This window comes from Grus americana, chromosome 2, assembly GCF_028858705.1.
Source record: "Grus americana isolate bGruAme1 chromosome 2, bGruAme1.mat, whole genome shotgun sequence".
In the NCBI taxonomy this organism is placed as follows: Eukaryota; Metazoa; Chordata; class Aves; order Gruiformes; family Gruidae; genus Grus; species Grus americana.
Genome location: NC_072853.1, coordinates 47,819,683 through 47,838,670, shown reverse-complemented (window position 1 = coordinate 47,838,670; position 18,988 = coordinate 47,819,683). Strand labels below are relative to the sequence as shown.

The 18,988-nt window shown below is 40.9% G+C and overlaps 1 protein-coding gene and 1 long non-coding RNA gene across 3 annotated transcripts in view; one reads left to right on the top strand and one right to left on the bottom strand.

The window, feature by feature from the left end:
• LOC129202076 (ras-related protein Rab-13-like) overlaps nt 1-8,571 on the bottom strand; it is a 31,730-nt gene extending 23,159 nt beyond the window's left edge. Inside the window, exons 1-4 of the mRNA XM_054814111.1 lie at nt 8,449-8,571; nt 7,739-8,153; nt 1,527-1,587; nt 282-420 (exon numbers count right to left, since the gene is read on the bottom strand). Of these exons, the coding sequence (XP_054670086.1) occupies nt 282-420; nt 1,527-1,587; nt 7,739-8,153; nt 8,449-8,571 (738 nt within the window). The remainder of the gene's footprint in view (nt 1-281; nt 421-1,526; nt 1,588-7,738; nt 8,154-8,448) is intronic.
• Nucleotides 8,572-10,151: 1,580 nt separating this feature from the next.
• LOC129202856 (uncharacterized) lies at nt 10,152-17,951 on the top strand. 2 transcript variants are annotated; one of them, XR_008575850.1, is made up of 5 exons: nt 10,152-10,410; nt 13,453-13,590; nt 16,079-16,186; nt 16,259-16,350; nt 16,798-17,951. It is a non-coding gene; the product is annotated as an uncharacterized LOC129202856 (long non-coding RNA). The 2 variants fall into 2 exon arrangements; XR_008575851.1 differs by lacking the exon at nt 16,259-16,350 and having other exon boundaries at nt 10,176-10,410.
• Nucleotides 17,952-18,988: the final 1,037 nt, after the last annotated feature.

Genomic DNA, 18,988 nt, shown 5'->3' with positions numbered 1-18,988 from the left:
ATAACTCAGCATGCGCAAAACCGGATTGAAAGCTATGTTTTACAAGTCCTTCAGAAAACACTCCTGCATCACCATGGGCTTGTCCTGCATAATCTACATGGTATTCCAGGTAACAGTAATCCTTCAATCATACTGTGCGCCGAGTTAAATGTAGGAAATTCCGGTTAGAAACATACAGCTCAAGGAACAAGAATAAATCTCATACGGAGATTTAAAACATTAACTGCAGTAATTCATTAATTACCTTCATTAAGAGATCAACCACTGTTAGATATATTTACCTCATGTATGTCTTTCATCCAGCCTGTTATACTTTGAAAACTGTCCAGATTTGTGATGTCATATACAAGAACAAAGCCTTGTGCACCACGAAAATAGCTAGTACTAAGTGTATGGAATCGTTCCTGGCCAGCTGTATCCCTGAAAGAGATTGTAAGAAATCACACACACACAAACGAACAAAAAGATGATCAAACTGAAAAAGCCTAAGAAAAATCACTTTATTTTAAGAAATATTGTCCCAATTTTCAATGGTGTACCCTAATATGAAAGGAACAAGAAAAGATAAGGATGAGAGAAAATGTGGGTGCCAGATACAGCAGTGAAAGAAATACACTGTAAATTTATTCTGAATAACACAGCCCTACTGGGAAAGCTAAACCAGTGGTTGAAGTCTGAGTGTAACTTCAAGCCCACCATTGCTTCTTTATATGCAGTTAATCATTAAGATCAGTACAACTCAGGTGATAAAAAAATATCTGGAGTGCAAGCACTGCAGGAGTCAGATGACATCCCATATTCTGACAAGCCCTTCGTAACCAGTCACACAAACAGTAAGCTGGTTTAGATGGAAGGTAGGTTGGGGGTAAAAGCCATAAAATACAGAGATGCAGAGATTCCTACACATAATTATGCCTTAAGAAAGGTGTAAACAAGCCTCTGAGACTTTTGTAATAAAACCCGAGATGGAGTAACTGCAGATCTAATAGTGGTCTAATACTGGATAAATCATATGCAGAGTTACTTCTTGAGAAGTTAATTTCTGGTGAATATAGATAACTTTCAGTATTGGATGCCTGGAGAGATGGCTGTCAGTAGCCCTACAGAGCCTTTAGAAAAAACTCAAAAAACAAAAATAGTATAGATTCCCAAAGATTCAGCTTACTAGCTTTCTCTCGGTGATCCTTTCGAACATGCATTTGATGGGTAATGAAATGTAAGATTTTCTGCCTTTGTCACTGCCCTCAACGTTCCCGTACAATTAAATATATTCAATATGGATCATAGATCTGCATTGTTTGTATGCTGCAACAGCAAAGTTTTATTGTTAAAGCAACCTAGCGACAACCGTCCTTTTAACTTACATTAGTTGCTGCAAAAAATATCCTCTCCTAGGTCAAATTCAAATTTTAAAATTACCTAGGTAGGAACAATTGCACTTTAGGAAGACACACAATTAAAAGCAGATGACATTTTTCATGCTGTAATTTAGTTGGCTCTCATTTGTGATATAAATTAAAACTTACCATATTTGAAGTTTCACTCTTGTATCATTAAATGTTACTGGCTTCACTTTAAAATCAATGCCTAGAAGACAGAAGAAAATCTGTAACATTTCTCATAACAACATGGCTTCCCTTTGAAGATTGCTTCTTAGCTCTAGCTATCATGCAATTTTGAACCAAAAGTGAAAAGGAACTATATCAAACAAAGGATCACTAGCCAACCATATACATTCAAAATGGAAGTTGTAAAAGGAAATTATTCAATGGTGAACACAACTATGTGCCAATGCATTACAGAAATACAAGACAAAGCAATGCCAATACAAAGCAATGGAGGGGCAGGCCAAAGCAAAGGTGCAGATACTCTGAAGCTACATGTACGTATTTCCATGAATAGGCAAGTGGCACAACAGCAGTTTCATGGCCTGTGCTCAGTAACACTTGGCAAACTGGTGATTTCAGATGTTTCCAGTTTCACTACAACAGCATAGCAGCTACAAATGGGGAGGTAGAAATGCTTACAAAGCTGTTACATGTGCAACACCGTTTTCCTGTCCTTAATTCCAATCCTTAAAAAAAAATATCTAGGGTTACATGAACAGGAATAGGAATTAGCTGTACTAGCTAAATGTAAAGACAAACATACACTGGAGTTCATTCAAAATGAAGAGGACTGTCTCTACCACCTTAATCTCTGTGTATCCCAGATCCAGAGTGCTAACGCTAAAATCAAACTTTAGCATTTGAAAGTTGTGCAGAATGTTGTCTCTACAAACAATACAGATCCTTCCTCAAAGATATGTTCCTTATAATTTATAGTGCTTTCCTTTATTATATTATCAAATTAGTACTCCAAATGTGGTAGATGATACCTGGATTTACAGCTTGTTGAAGGTCCAAACTTAACATTAGAATGTGCCAGCTATAAGTTGCCATCTTAGATTGATGCATTTCCTCATAGTTAACTATTTTTTTCCAATTACTTTATTGCTGAAATTTGAAATACCGTTTGATAATTTCTCTGCTCTTTTTTTTTTTTTTTTCACTGAAAAACAGTAAGGCTATTTTTGTCAATTATATTAAGTAAAGGCGACATTGCAATAGCTAGCCATACTCCACGGTCAAAATATGGCTACTTAACATGACTTCAGAGTGGCTTTTTTACCTGTAGTAATGTCACTTGAAAGAACTAAACAGATTGAAAAAGCACCAAAATTTTAACTTAGTACCATTGCACTGATTTCTGCAAGAACCTGTCTGCTAAATTACTTTATCAAAGGAAAGCGTCCATGGCAGTAAACCAAAAATGCAGTAGAGGAAATGCTCCCTTCCTTTTTACTTATGGATGTGTTGTGCACAGAACTTTAAGCACACTCTCCCATGCACGATTCCAATGCTATTAACATTTTTGTGTGTATGTGGTAAAAGAGTTTAGGTGGATTTTTAAAATTATTATGATAATCATGTCCTTCACTTGATGAATTTTTATTGAAGCTCCAATGGAAAGGAAAGACGAAATAATATAATTGGTATCTGTAATTAGTATTACACAAAGCTTCCTTAATGGAATTAATAATGTCAGATGGAAATGTAATTTAAGCCAAATTTGCTCATGTAAGGTGAAATTCTGACATGATGGAAAACATTTGCTCCTGAAATTCACAGGGTTTTGTTTAATTATCTGTATCACTTTCTACAGTTGATGTTAGAGCAGTTGAGAGGGACAGACTACATACTGGAATGTCACTTTCAAATGGTGCATTGGGAATGCAGCAAAAAATTATAATCCAGCCAGGGATTCCCAGACCTATAGGAAAAAGTTCTAAGTTGACATACATTTTAATAATAAATTGCTATAAGCTTTTTCTTTTTTATTTATAAAAAGGGAAGCAGAGTGCTGAATCAGACTAAAACTTAATCTAAATTAAAATAAGGCTTATTGACTACTTAAGTCAACTTCAAAATTTATTGACCTAAAAGGTCAATGAATGTTAGTGAAAAACAGAAGTCAATATGTTCTGCATGCATGAATTGTTCATGTCTTTATATGAAATTTCCAGCAAACTTAGCAAATTGGAAAGACAGAAAAGAAAAATGAGAAATACAATGCCAAAGACAGCTCACAGATCTCAGATGCTTTTAGGCCCATGTATTATACAATATGATCAACATAACAAAGCGAGCATTGATTAATGCTCCTGAGATAAATGTTATTTGAATGCAACAGCTAGTACTTGCTCCTTTTAAGCTGTCAGATATAACCAAGAAGGGGTATGCTAGGTACAAGTTCAAATTCTAGTTGTTATTTCCAAGTTTTATAGCCATGAGATTAATTTCCTTTCTTTATATTCCAAATAATAAATATGCCCATATTAGGACTGACGCACCTTAAAGACAATCCGGTCTAAAAAGCATCAAAATAGTCAGCCGCAGGGGAATTCAGCTGTGAATTGCCCCTCTCTTCCCTCAATATCTATAAAATAGTCTGGCCATCTGCAAAAGTCCTCTTCAAAGAAAATTACAACACACTTTTCACCCCAAATACAGCTGGCAAGTTCCTGATATAAAAGGGTCCAAAAAGTATGTCTATCCAGAGAAAATGCGAGTTTGAGCAGCTTAGCAGGATGCAACAGTGACAGCATGGACAGAGGGTGGTACACGCCCAGGTGCAGGTTCTCCCTAGTGCACTTAACTGTCACACAGTGTCTCCAACTCTGGGAACAGGGAAGCAGTTGGTATCAATTCCTGTGCCCAAGCAGGGCAAGCACCCAGTGGGATGTCACAGGTTGAGTTTCCAACGCGTTACTCTTACCCATACTTAGCCCTTACTAGCCGTTGGTGCATTACTTGAATCAGACTCTTTTCCTGTGCATGTCAAGGAACATCTGAAGCGGAGTGGTGTCTGAGCAGTCACAAGTACTGATAATTACTGGTTTGGTAAGAAAAGCAACTCATGGGATAAGATGGTTAGGAAAGTAAGAGCGACAAAAAATCCAGCCTTGTAACAAAAAATAAAAAGAATTAAGTTGCAGGTTACTGCTAGTATAGTTAATACAGGACATGTTTACCTTCAATATGGTTCATTTTTGTTGATTAACTCCACTTTATTTCCTTCTAAAGTGAGTATCAGGGAATCTACACAGACTTCAGAGCTGGTTCTCTTATTCATTGTGCATTAGAAACAAATGTGTAAATCATTTGAATTTGCAACTTCACTCTTAATATTTTTTTTTTAATACAGGCATTAAAAAGCAAAGGTTTCCCTCTGAGGAAAAAGTCAATATAAAATTATCTTTTTTTTTTTTTTTTAATCCTAAAGTGGGAGTTGCACCACTTTCAACTATGACAGATTTGGGAGGACTCACACCTCTACAGAAATGTTTCTCACAGAAAACGTGTGCACAGCCACTGTAATACAGCAAAATAACAGCCTCCTGTGAGATCACAATCCTGTTCACTTGCATACAGGGTTGGTTTTTTTTGTTCATAAACTTTCTCTATGGCTTTATATGTGATGCCATTGTTTAAACACAAACATTTATTCTTTATAGTCTATTCATAATACAATGCATCTGCCTTATGATGCGTATAAGTTTAATTAGAAAACTATAACTGCTTATAATTTACCCAAACTGCATAATTAAAGAGGAGGAAGGGCACCCAGCCTTGAGTGTTTAAGTGCTGCATAAAAAGCTTTCAATGAAAATTTACTGTGGATGCAATCTTTTTTTCATAAAATACATGATTTTAGAAAAAATCACCACTACTGGAGCCTACTACAAAATGTTTAGGTTCTTCCCCCCACCCCCACAATAACACTAGGATTTTTCCTAGTAACACAAACCTGTGATTCATCATGAATGAGAAATGAGACTTTCAACCACTTTTAACTTCTGTGCCTACAACCCTTTGCCACTAAGGAGGGTGGTGGCATATGATTTTGTCAGGGAACTTGGATGGCTGAGATATTGCACAGCCCAGATAATCTTCCTTCTACTCAAATCACCATTCCAGCTGGACAGGTAGGGTGAAAAATCAATTAACATCAGATGAGCATTCAATAGGCTGCATGACAGATAGCGATCATTTTGACTAAGCTTGTATGAAACAGGCATCCGGATGAAAACATTTATTTGCTTTGATTGTGTCAACAAAGTGGGAGAAGACATCACAAACAGAAAAAACATTGCATTGTGTCTTCTTCCTTTACACCATCATGGACCACGACCTACAGGCGATGCTCTCGGTTGTAGCTGTCTTCGTGAAAAAGAAACTTCCACTTCCAACATTACTCTTGGAGGCCATCACTCACAATCCCATTTGTTTTAAAAGTCTAAGCTCTAATACATCTCCTAAAATGGAACTGAATGGAACACAGTATTTCAGAAATAACTTTAAAATCACATTCACATAAGAAATACCACATTTGGATGATTCATTTATAGTTCAGATAAACATTTAAGAAGTTTTTAAATCTCTCAAGAATAGGTTTCAGGAACAGTAATAAAACTGATAAGGTTAATCTCAGCCCATAACTGTCACAAAACTCTTTTATCTTAACTATTTCTTAAACTATTTCAACCCACAACTTGGAAAATATATTCTTAATATCATCACCATACAAGAGTTTTTGACTCCGCACTGGACTGAATTAAGAGTAAAAGAGATTGTGTCTCAAAATAATAACTCTATGGTCAGGAATCTATGCTTCAATATCAAACACATCAACAAAGCTGATGTTTATTTCATGGCCATTCTTTGGGACTCCCTGCTAAGCCTGCTAACAAGTTGCCGGTTATAAGGATGAATTTCACGATTTTACTGCTAGTTGCATTCTTCCCTTTTTGTTTGTGTTGGTTTCAGAAGCTGCTTTGCAAGAACAGGCAAGAAAATAACAAGTGGTTTAAGTTCAGCTGTTCCCATGTGGGCAGGTCAAGTCACCTCACGTACATTAAGTGTTCCCTGGACCAACTGCTGCCACAGCTACTACCTGTTATTTATTCAGTTAAGTCAACTCCTCGCACACTGAAAAATGTATAAAAGAGTCATACATATTCCAAATGCAGGAACACACAATTTCTTTAACTTTCTCTTCAAGAGCACAGAAAATGAAAAAAAAATATATTCTTACACGCAAACTTTTAAAAATGAAAATTTCCCAATCAGAAATTGGGAAAATCTCCACAGCAAATCAAAGCACCGCACTCACATGACACGTTTTCATGCTGATGACCCATATGTCAGTATGCGAACAGTCAACTTGCCGTTCGCCATAGCAGCGTGGGGCTGGTGTACCATGCAAGTGGGGGAGCTCCCCATCGCCCCCCATCTGCAGAGGTGCCGGGGAAGCAGCAGGGTGATTGATGCTGCACAAAACCGCCTTGGTCTGGCGGGGCTAATTATTTACATCACAGTAATGGCTCTGCTTTAATAATCACGCATGTGGCTACCTCCAGCAGAAGATATATGGACTTTATACCATTAAAATTACTAGCACAAAATTAAATCCCATTCTACCATGAAAGACGGAGGAACTGGGCATTTTACTGATGGATGACAACTCTCTGAGGTAGATACGGTTTTCTCTGCACCCACACCAGCGTACAGCAACAGGGCCTCCACCTGGAGCCGGAGGCGATTAGAAACAAGTTGTCTTCGTAAGTTAAAAAAAAGAGTTAGGTTCCAAATGCCACAGATAAACAGCAAGGACAGTGCAATTGCTGGCACAAAGAGGTTCTGGAGCCAGGGTGACACGCTTCCTCACACCCTCGCAAACCTCTGCAAAGGTTTAAGTTGCTAGACGTGACCAAAGAGTTGATCAAGGAGATGTGCGATCCCTCAGACAGGCAGTGCCGAGCTGCCAGTGCCGGGAAGGTTGCGTTTGAAAGCCGTGAGGCGGCCCCGGGGAGGAAAGGATGAGGAGAGGGAGCGAAGCGGGCGCCCGGGCGTCCGCCGGCCCCTTGGGACACACGCCAGTCCCTCGGGGCGTGTGGCGAGCGCGGGTGCGCCCACACCACCGCCTGCCAGCCGCCGGCGGGGCACCGCTTGGCGGAAGGCTGCGGATGCCGGCGGCTCGCTGCGGTCATGAGGCAGGCTGCTGGGCACCGGGGGGCTACGGGGCGGCAGGCCGCCGGGTGCGACCGGGGAACAGGGGCAGGTGCCAGGCCGTGGGCTGCGGCGGAGCGCCGGCAGGGCCGGCTGCCTGCGGGCCCCCCCGGCCCGCGGTCACTCACCGATCGTGGCCAGGTAGGAGGCGGGAATCCCGGCAGGCGGCAAGCCAGGCTCCGTGTACCTCCGCACGATGGAGGTCTTCCCCACGCAGGACTCCCCGGCCATCACGATTTTCACCAGCATTGGTGGCTTCTCCGCACCACCTTCCTCCAGCCCCGCCATGGCGGGCACCGAGTGCCGGCCGGGCCGGGCCACGCCGGGGCGGGGCGAGGGCCGCAGCGGCGCGGGCCGCGCTGCTGACAGGGAGCGGGCGCCGCCCCCGCCCGCGCTGTGCGGGGGGAGGTGGGGGGGTGGCGGGGTGTGCCGGCGGGGCAGGGAGCCATCTCCGCCGGTGCTGGCGGGGCCGCCGGGCCGGCCCCCGCCCCGCACAGGCGGCACGGGCCGCACGGAGCCCCGGATGCTGCCGGGAGTGCTGGGCTGCGGGGGAGCGGGGTGCGGAGGTGCGCGGGACCGCAAGCCGGGTTTTTAAACCGGTTTTGAAGAATAAAACATGTCAGGTGGGGGGTTTTTGCAATCTGACTGAATGTTGCCATCATTACGCCAGGCAAAAATCTGTGCACGTGCTATAGCAAATATGAAACCGGTCAAGCTCTAAATTATTTTATTCCTATGATTGCTAAAAAGATAAAAACTGAGACCAAAGCGGTTGACATGAGTGATGCCGTGCTGTAAGCTGATGATGCTGTGGCCGCCGTGGCCGGCTCCGTTGTGCCAAGGCACCAGGCCCGTGCTCACCCATCCTCTCCAGCTTTTGCCGTCGCTCTCCTGGAGCGGTCACTGACTGCGTTTCGATGCCGGCCACGTCAGGCGGGAGCCGCTGACACACGGCGTCCATCACCACGCTGAACTGTGCAGCGCGGCCACGTTTGACCTCTTGCAGATCCTGTGCAGGCTTCCACGCGCCGTGCCTCAGCCGCTGCCCTGAATTGGGGTTATGAAATTATGCAAAGACATGGGGGTTTTTTTCATGAAGTTTCATCACCAGGGAGGAAAGAAGGAACTTTCACAACCGCCCATAGCACTTCCCCTGTGAAGTACAGAAATAGACAGTCTGGTTTCTTATTACTTCATAGCGTTAAAGACAGAGACAGAGGAGATTGGTTTTAAGAATTTCCTGTTTTTCACTTTTGATTTTTCTTGTCTGACGGTCAAAGTGACCTGTTGTGTACAAAAAAAAAAAAAAAGTATATCTACAGTGTAGACTTGCTGCATGTGTGTCTGGATGCTTTTACTAGAATCCCACATTGTCCAAATTTTCAGGCCCTTGGCCGTTTGCCGGTGTGCACAGTGAACTCGTCTGGTGTCATCAATTTAGGAATGGGATATAGGTTGAATTTAAAGTGCTAAAAGACATTTACAAATATTCATGGCTATGTAGGCCTCTCTCTACAGACTCCCCACAGATTTTGACATTTTCAACTTCGACCCTTCAAGCACCTCCTTGATCGATTCATGTATCACAGAGCAGGAGATGTAACATACTCGCCTTTTATGGAGGACAATTTATGACTCGGTGAGTTCCTCTTAGCACAATTCAGGATGTCCTCTTATCAAAGGCCAAGTATTATTTCAGGCTCATTTCCCCATTGCCCTATTCTGAACCACACACCAACCTGTACCTCAACTTGCCAGTATCGGACCAGTTAGCCACAAACCTTTAGGGCTTTGTGGTACGAGATCTTCAAAGAGCGGCAGTGTAGTTTACCTCATTGCTGGAAGAAGGAGAATTTCTGCTACAAGTTGGGAAATAATCAGTAGGAAATAACTGATAAAATCAACTGCTGAGTTAGCTGGTTATTTTAGGAGTGATCTGTGAGACATGAGTGTGTAAAGAAGCAAATACTACCAAAGAAGGTATGAGTCAGTGTTTCTGTTAGGGACAGAGAAATGCTGTGTATTGGTAAGACTGAATACATTCTTCAATGACTGTTGGTGGAAAAAGTTGACCCTACAGGACATTTTGAGCTGACACATCACATTATGAAAGCATTTGGGGAGCCCGTCTTGTACAGTAAAACTGCAGATGTGTGGCTTGCTTAGTTCAACAAAACAAAGGCTAGGAGGGGATACGATTACTCTCTGTCAGGGATTAAAAGATAACGAGGTGAAAAAAAGCTGCTTGAACAAAAGGATAATAGAACAAATAGATATACCCTGACCATGAATATGGCCGAACTAAAAATTGTGAGGTTTATAATGATATTTCAGAAAATTCTCACAATTGAGGTAATCAGGAGAAATATCTTAATAAAGACAGAACATAGTGAATTCATTAGGGAGGCTATAACCACCTGCAGTAGGGAAGGACTGGACTTCACAAACCAGAACACTTCCTATGAGAAACATCCCCTGCCATCTCAGCAGCCCCATGAAGTTCTGCTTCCTCATGCAGAAACGTGAAGCTACCGTTGGTTATCTCAGCTGTGAGAGATGATGGGGTGCTAGCATCTCCTGGTAGTTCTCATGGATCAGGCATCTTCTGGTAGTTCTACGGATCAGAGGCAATGATGTGTATGGGGAATCTATAAGACTTAGGGATAATCTAACATTTTCAGCAACGGACAGGTGTCTCCAGCCAGCCATGAAACAGTCCTGCTCTGGTCCCTCCGTCAGTGTGGCTGCAGGAGCGAGGACAAGGCTGGTCCTTTCCCTGGACATGGATGCTCTATTGCAGGTTTGGCAGATGCATGCATGTGCAGAGCATGTTAGTTTATAGATATACCATAAGACTTTGTCTTTATTGTGGAGCCTTCTACCATTCTCTACTCTGAAGCTGTTCTTCACAAAATAGCTTTCTTCAAATGAGGACAACACTGTGGCTGCCTACAGCACTTAGATTTAGGTGATAGCCTGGATGGATGGTGTTCGCAATGACACTACATTAGCTCAATCTTTACCCTTTGTTGTCTGTCAGGCAAACCAATTTAAATTAAAAGAATCCATGTAATACTTTGTACATTCAAGTGTTGATTTATGAGCAATGTGCAAGGCAGGATTCCAGGTAATTTCTTAATGAAACTCCAAATGCCCAGGGTTACTGCCGCTAGCCGTGAGTTACAGCATCACTTTCCTCATATTCCTATCCACAAGGGGACAGTCTTTCCATCTCTTACCATCGACTAAAACCATTTAAAAGTTAGCTCCTTGGAAAGCTACCATTCAATGAGTGAAATTTAGTTTTTCTTTAAAATACATGTTTCATGCTTTATAAAAAGTTCGAGATCTTTGTAAACTATATGATGTTACTGTGTTTATAGAGCTAATCGTAAGTAAAGTTAGTTTAATGAAGCTAATGACTTGAAAATAATGACTGTGGCTACAAGACAATCAGTGCAAAGCACAAAACAAAGTTTCCATGATATTCATTAAGATAGCCTTGGAAAGGGATGTCTTTGCCTCTCATTCAGCTTTTTTGATTGCTCACTTTCATTTCTTTGACTCTATCTTTCCAACAATGTGAGAAAGAGGAATAATAATGACATAATTTTAAATAGCATTTTAGTGGGAGACCTTTTCATTTTCACACAGAAAAATGACTAGAATTATTAGAATTTAATTGTATAAAATGTAGGGTTATTACAACTTTGCATTCATTTTCACTGAATACTTGTAGATGATTAATGTTGCTTTTATAGATATTATATTTACATTTTTGCTTCTTATCTGAAATGTTCAGTTTAGGAATAACTGCTCAGGTTACTCTCAGAGTACCAGAGGACTTTGGGGAAAGAAGATAATGCCATATTTTTTGTTTCTCAAAATGCTCACACACGTTTTGGGATTCAGCTCCTCATTTGCTTTAGTATGGTGTATTACCACAATCTCTCCTGATGTGTCAATGAATTTTTACAGCAGCTGATTTTTCACATAACCAAACTCCCGCAAAAGGTGGGCTCTTTACCAGAGTTATAGAAAATACTGTAAATTGCTGTGAATGCAGGACAGAACCAGAGAGATCCATCAGCAGCCTATTTCATGCAAAACATCCAGTATAATATTGTCACAAAGCCTGCTTTGGACATTCTTGCAAGCAACCATTATAAAAAAAATAAACAGTTAAGGAGACGAATGTAACTACAAACCAAGGATGCAGAAACAGCAGCGTTCAAGTACAGCTCCATTTCTGAAACATAATGGTACTGTTACAGATGCTACAGCCTCCTTAATGAAATAAAGCTTACAAATTGCAACGATGTTAAATGTATTTCCATTTGAAATTATTTTGGTGGAATATTGGAATATTAATGCGATTACAAATATTAGCAGCATAGTCATGCAAGTTTTCCTGAGCTGAAGGTGTAAGCTAAAAATGGTAATGAGAGGAAAGAGTGAAGTTTAATTTGGATTTTAAATCCTCAGTACTAAGTCACTGCTTGTGTCAAGATTACTCACTGAATAGTTTCTGTCAAGTGACCGAAGTGAAACTCTTTGCTTTCATTAGTGTTAAGATAAAACCACTTCTCAGTGGACGAAAGTGAGGTAAATTATTCATGATAGGTGAAACAGGGTTCACTAATCCTTAAATGAAATTTCTGGGCCAACTGTGTAGTATTTTAGTTATTTAAGAGTCAGGATTCACTGTTAAACTGGAATATAATTTTTAAGATTTCATCAGAGAACAGGGCACCTCTCCAAGTAAGTCAGAATGACTCAAATGTGGGATTACTCATGAAAACTCTGCTGAAAAGTGATTGCGATGAATTACCCATTGCTTGTAGCTGCTCATGACCTGGTTCGGAGTTGTAGGGGCTTTTAATTTTATTTTCCTTAATAATAGAAGTCATAATTACTTAATGGGTTAGCTTATTATCTTCAGTTAGAGTGTCCCTTGATACCTCAGGATTCAAAGTCACATGTCTGACCTACTGATAAGGAAGACAAATATTAGCAGAACAAGCTGAAGTAATCCAAGCCTTGCATCAAAAACTTAGAACTGAGACCAACAAGGAGACCAAGCAAGTGTCGCCCTCAGCCCTGCCTCAACGTCATTGCTCCTGGACCCACAAAAATTGCTAGCTATGAATATTTAGTAAATTGCTAATAAAATTGTCACCCAGTAACTTTAAGAACATCTTTTTTAATTAAAAATATTAGAGTTCCCTATCAGAAAAGGTAGTCTTTCTTCTGCAGCGCCTTTTGCAATGTGTGATTTTTTTCTGAATCTGGAGCAGCAGAAGGAATAGCTGTTTTAAGAGACCATACTGACTGCCATCTGTTCAGTTCTTAAAATCCTGATTATACCTGAAGTTTGCTCAGAAAAATTCACAACATTTATGGCACTGTCACAAATGTTATTTTTTCTCTTAGCTTGAGGCTGCCTCATCTCTATTACTGAAATTACCAGTACACTGTAAATGAAAACTGAAATTTCTGGAAAACCAAACATTTGACCAGTTCTAGTATCTGAGTGATCTACTGCTGTCAGTCACTCACTGTCAACCTTACTCACTGAACAGCCTGAGAAGTACGAGCTTTAAATCCATCCACTCCTCCCAGAGTCGCTAAATGCTAAATGGAAACTGCTGGGCCCTCAGAAATTTAGTGATTAATTTTGTTGCCTACATATAGCTTTAGAAAATAAGATATTAGAAGCTAATTCTTTAAAAGATGCATTTACCCTCCAGATATTTCATCAAGATTACTCTAATGTGTTTTTATCAGATAGAACTGTTTGAAATATTCTAATGGCTAGGTTTCCAATTTTATCTGTGTGCAGGTGAGCAAGGAGATGACGTGTTTGGACAGGCGGTTCCTGACCATGGGGAGTGAACTCTTGCAGCAGATGCTGCGCAGCCCGGGTGAACACCTCCAGCTGCACGCTCCGGAGTTTCTGCACCACTCAGAGCTGTTTCAGGTGTCTCAAGCACTACCTGTGCCTCTCATTTATATTATATTTGCATTTTTTGCCGTTCAAAAGCCATCAGAATGCACATAAAAACACAAAAAAGTGAAGACGGCATAGTCTAAGCGGCCAGTTACTCTGAGAGAAAAGGGAACTAGGTTTGATGCGACATGTCCTTGTCGAGACTATGTTTTCACTCCTGTGAGTTTACTAAAGAAATATTTATCCCAGTCTTTTTGGGTGTTGACATTGGGCCGCTTGTCTATAATTTCACAATTTCACTCTTACCTTTTTTTAAAATAAATGCTTTGCTCATCTGCAGCATGGCAGTTAGCAGCTTGTGTTTTCTCTAGGTTTCCAGGAAGTTCATCAGGTTGTCCCTCCTGTGGCCTGCAGTCTCTTCTCTAAATTTAATAAATATTAAGGTTTTTGTTATGATTTGCCAAATAAGCGTTTTATGACTCTTCGAAACAAAACTTGAAACAGATTATAAGAATAGGATTTATTTGGAACAACCCGACCTTAAAAATCACATGGGTGTTATTTCAGTGGGGGGAAACATCTTTTCAGGGAGAAATGCTAAAATTATTTCTTTTATTTTATGCAGAATTTTTTTGCATATTTCCAGGACTATATTCATCTTGAAAATTATTATTCAAATAAGGAAACTACTGCAAGAGAAAACTGAAAGACAATTATGTAACTAATATTGATAAAACTGTGTGTTACCATGACAAATTGATAAAAAAGGGATTAAGGTTTTAACAGAACATGCATGGGAGTATCATAGTCCTGATTCTTTACTCTATTATACCAATTTTATTAGATGGTTAAATAAATTACATTGGCTCAAACTAGGGAAATGTCAGGCACTATATTCCTAGCAGAAGCACTGCTGCAAAACTTTACAAAATAGAATTTATTTCAAAGGCAAATGAATCTGAGTAGATAAAACAGTTCAACGCAGGGAATTCGGGCTGGCTCTGCAAAAGGCATGCAGCGCACGTTGATATTATTTCCTTTGTGCTGAGAGTGTCCTCAGCTCGAGAAGAAAAAAATAAATCAACATTTCTCAGGATTTAGATAGTTGATGGGCTGAGAGGCAGGGACACGTGGCCATGGTATATAGGAGACAGAACCCCGCTGTGCGTACGCGCACTGCGCATGGGGAAGGGGGGTGCAGGTCAGCGCAGAGCCAGGCTCCGCAGCAGCAGCGGGAGGGATGCTGGGGAGAGGAGAGCTCGGGGGAGCAGGAGGCACTAAGGGCTGTTTGCCCTCAGCTAGTTCAGAGGGACCGGCGAGTGTTGTTAAAAAAATCCATGTGCTATTAACGCATCTCTTTGGCCACAGTGAAAGCAGTGATTATTTTAGGAGAGATTTGGTAGGTCAGTGGCTTAGTGAAGTGGAGAAGGGAGAATATTTTATGCAGAAAGTACGGTTCGCGGCGGTGGGAAGGGCTGCAAGAATGGGGCAGGTGAGGGACGCCGACCGGTTCTGTCATGGCAAAGTCAAGAAATCGAGGCTGATAAACTAGGAAAAACAAGGTCTGAATGTGTTCAAAAGAGGCAGCATGATGGTCACAGTAACATGTAATGTCAGCTGATTGAAGAGAGGCAAGATGAATAAGTGAAAGCTAGGAGGATTTCTGTAACCAGAGTGAGCAATGATTGAACCAGAGAGAGATGCTTTAGTTACAAAGACAACTGGGGAGGATTCATTCTGATACGACACAGGAAATCAAATAGAAGTTGCTTATTTCTCAGGTGTATGGATAGTATGAGAAGACTGATGTACAAAAGGGAGAGGCACCCAATATTCACATAACGCTGCCTTTTCAGTGGCTTCCTGGTCTTCTTCCCTCATCCCTCCCTCTCCTCATTGCTTCTTTGCCTGCCTTGGCTCCTCCTGCCCCCGGTAGAGGTACTACATCATAGAAGTTAAAAAGGTATTACATTTGTAGCATCGACAGACACAGGAGAAAAAAAAAAAAGGGAAAAAAGTCAAGTTTTAGACATTGCTAATACTCATCAAATCATTCATCTGTGTGCTGAGATTTTTATGGCCTCAGGTTGCTCTAGTTAGGCTTCATGGGCATTTCAAAATGCAAAGTTTGCTTGAGGTATAGTGTGAGTCATCTGTAGCCGTGGGAAGTCCTTGGACTCGGATATCTACAGCAGAATTCAATTTATTTTCTAGTAGAGTTTATGCTAATGTGTGTGTATTATAAAGGATAATTTAGGGCTAAAATTATGCTTTATTTTGGTTTGCACATTGCAAGTTACTTGCCATGTTTATGTCTCATATCTCCGGAAGTGCAGGCATCCTGGTAAACAGCATCATTGCCTATCTTCTGGTCTGCTCCCTGTTTTCTTAGCCAAGTGTCGTATGTCTGACTTCCAGGCATCTCTGTCCATGAGAAGCAAAATCTGAAAGTGCCCTCACACAGCTGGAAGCAGCAGCCATCTAATCACCTACCCTGTTCTTTCTTTGTGGAAAACAGGTCTGCAGGGGACTTTGACACAGGAATCTATATTATTTGGGGGAAAAAAAAAAAAAAAGGAAGCAACATCACAAAAAGAACCCTGGAATAGGAAGAGATGGTGGAAAGGTATGTTATCATCAAGATGTAAGGACTAGGAAGGGGATGCTAAGTACTTGTGCTTATTCTGATTTTTCTTAGCACCTGCAGGGTCAGGAGCAGTGTCGACTGAGGGGGTTGATTGATCTCCAAATCATGGGGATGAAGAGTAGAAAATTAAAGTGGATGTAGAGGTGAGGGACTGAATTCATCCTTGCAGGGGCCTGTAGGCACAGTTTATGGGAATGATTTCCTATAGCATGTTTAGAAGATCAAAATGGAGTATGTGACTTAGAGAGGTCACATACCAAAGGCCAAGAGGGCATGACAGACAGCTTTGATGGGAAGCTTTTACATACTCTTCACACTGCTTTTTTATCTAGTAATGGAAACAAAGAGGAAACCATGCAAGTAGTCTGCTTATAGACAAGCCTGAGCACACACAGTCTACATCTGTTTCACCTTTAGTAGAAATGCCTATGTTTCAGTTCAAGTTCACCAAGCACAGCTGCTGGAGGAGTAACCCAGCAAAGATGCTCCATCTACCCTGTAGGTGCTAGCTTAGCTCCATTAACTTGGATTTTGGAAGGAGTGAAACCAAACTCACCTGCTTGCTCCCATCTCCTTGTGTCCTGATGCAGCTGGTCCCACTAGCTCCCATGCCGGATGCTCCTCTTCCTCAGCTGGACTTGTCACTCCAGCCCCAAGGTGTCTGTCAGCCCATCACAGGCAGAGTCAAGGACACAACCCTACTGCCTGCGATGGAGTCTTCTTTCTGGAGGAGAGACGCCAGTATCTGCTGCTGGTGGCATTTGATCCTCTGAGTCTTGATTAGCAAACCGTCTGGCAGCTGGCAGCTCCCCAGAAAGGTCAGCTTTCCAGGGCAGGATTCTTCTTCTGCACCCAAGAGCACCCAGCTACCCCCAAACCCTACCCAAAGGGCAACATGAGCACCCATCCTCTTTCATCAGGAACAAGCGATGGTGGCAGGGAGGTCCTGGTGAGGAGCCGTCACATTTAGACTCTACCGCTCTGCTGTGAAAGCGTCTGGTTCCTCTGACCTTCAGATCTGCTGGACCCATCTCCAGTCCCCGTCGGTCATGGGGCGCACAGCTGGGACTGGGCTGGGTGCCCTCAGAGCTGGGGGCTTACCAGGCCCCTTTTATAAAAGCTCTTACAATTTGAACTCGCCTTCTCAAATTGCCCTCGTGGTCTTGGTTAGTGCAGGTTATCTGAATGACTGTCCAGAGCAGGGAATAGTGTTGAATTTATTTTTTGGTGACTGTTTTCTGATTTAATGGAAGTTGTTGGTTTTATACTTGTTTTCACCAGTCTGACTGTATTTTCCTATATATCAAAAGCAAGCAGAGTTGTGGATAGACCTTTTTTATGTATCATATAAATCTATGTAAGTGAATAAATAAATAAGCAGTGCCACAATGGAGTAAGAGTGAAGGATTGCATTGATGCTATTAGGAGTAGAAATATTTTGGAAGTATCACTATCAAATCATCTGTGAAAATGCCATATAGGCACATGCATACACATAACCCACAGAAAGATTTTTTTCCTTCAGATAAATGTCAAAAATGCAGACGTCCGTTTTCATTTAAGTACCTGACATATTCTTCAAATCCACAATGCACTTGGCAGATACCAAGGCATCTTCCATTAATCCTTAAAAGATTTAAATATCATTTTATTTATATTTAGCATTCTGAAAGCACAAAAGAGAATAATAAGAGTTTTCAATGTCTAGATCTTATAGGCTTCTTCCTAGAAAAGACTGCTACAAGAATAAGGCCAAGTTAGTAGTAGCTTAATCTGTTGTAGATAATATAATTTATGTTGCTATGTATCATGTTAACGATTCTAAAACAATGTGCACATTATATTTTTTTCATTTGCAATTTGGGATTCTCAGAATAAGAGATGCAGAGACAAGGATAACCCATGTTTTCCATGAGAGATTCATGAAAACTGAAAAATAAGGTCTTTTAATAGTTCATGATAACTGTTTTTCTTGGCTTAAGTGTAGGTTTTAAAAAATGGTTCTCATTGTTTTGCTTGTAGTTCTTTCATGCATGGACAATCATGCTGATGATGCATTTACTTCAAGTGAATTTTCCAATTGAAAAAGTGCTCTTGAGTAGTTTAAGTACTATGAATCACCAAAAACTCATCTAAGTCCCATAAAACCACTGGCTGCAGAAAGCAGCCCTGGAAAGAAGACATATTGGGATTGTACTGCATGATTCAGCTAAACAGAAATATATTTTGTCAACACAGAAGTTGAAGAACCTGACAGTTCTGTAAAAATGAAATTATAATCTGCTAGAAAGACAGAAATTAACTTTTCTGGAATCCCCCCTATTATATCCCTCAGTTTTTCTTCACTGGTCTGAAGCAGATATTCTAAACGTGAGAACTTCAGCCCTTGAAACACAGGATTTTTGTGGGATACATTTCATTGCTCACCTCTTTCCTTAGATCTATTTTGCTGTTGTCTCCCTTCCTTCCTAGTTTCCCTTGGCTTAGGCTGACTGTTGGACATCCTCTTTATCCTGTTATCACTGCCTGCACCATTTGGATATCTAGTATTTCTGAGACAATGTCTTTTTAGTATGAACAAACGCAATCTCTTTATTTCTTGGATGACAATATTTCCACTGAAACAACTTTGAGTCATAAGTATTTGGCAAGGAGACATCATTGATTTTTAAGTTATTATTGAGTTCTTATGTAGTTTTTATTTGAGACAACCTTTGAAAGCAGATAAAACTATTCACTAAATCACAGTATTCAAGTTTTTCAAAATTGTAAAATGTTTAA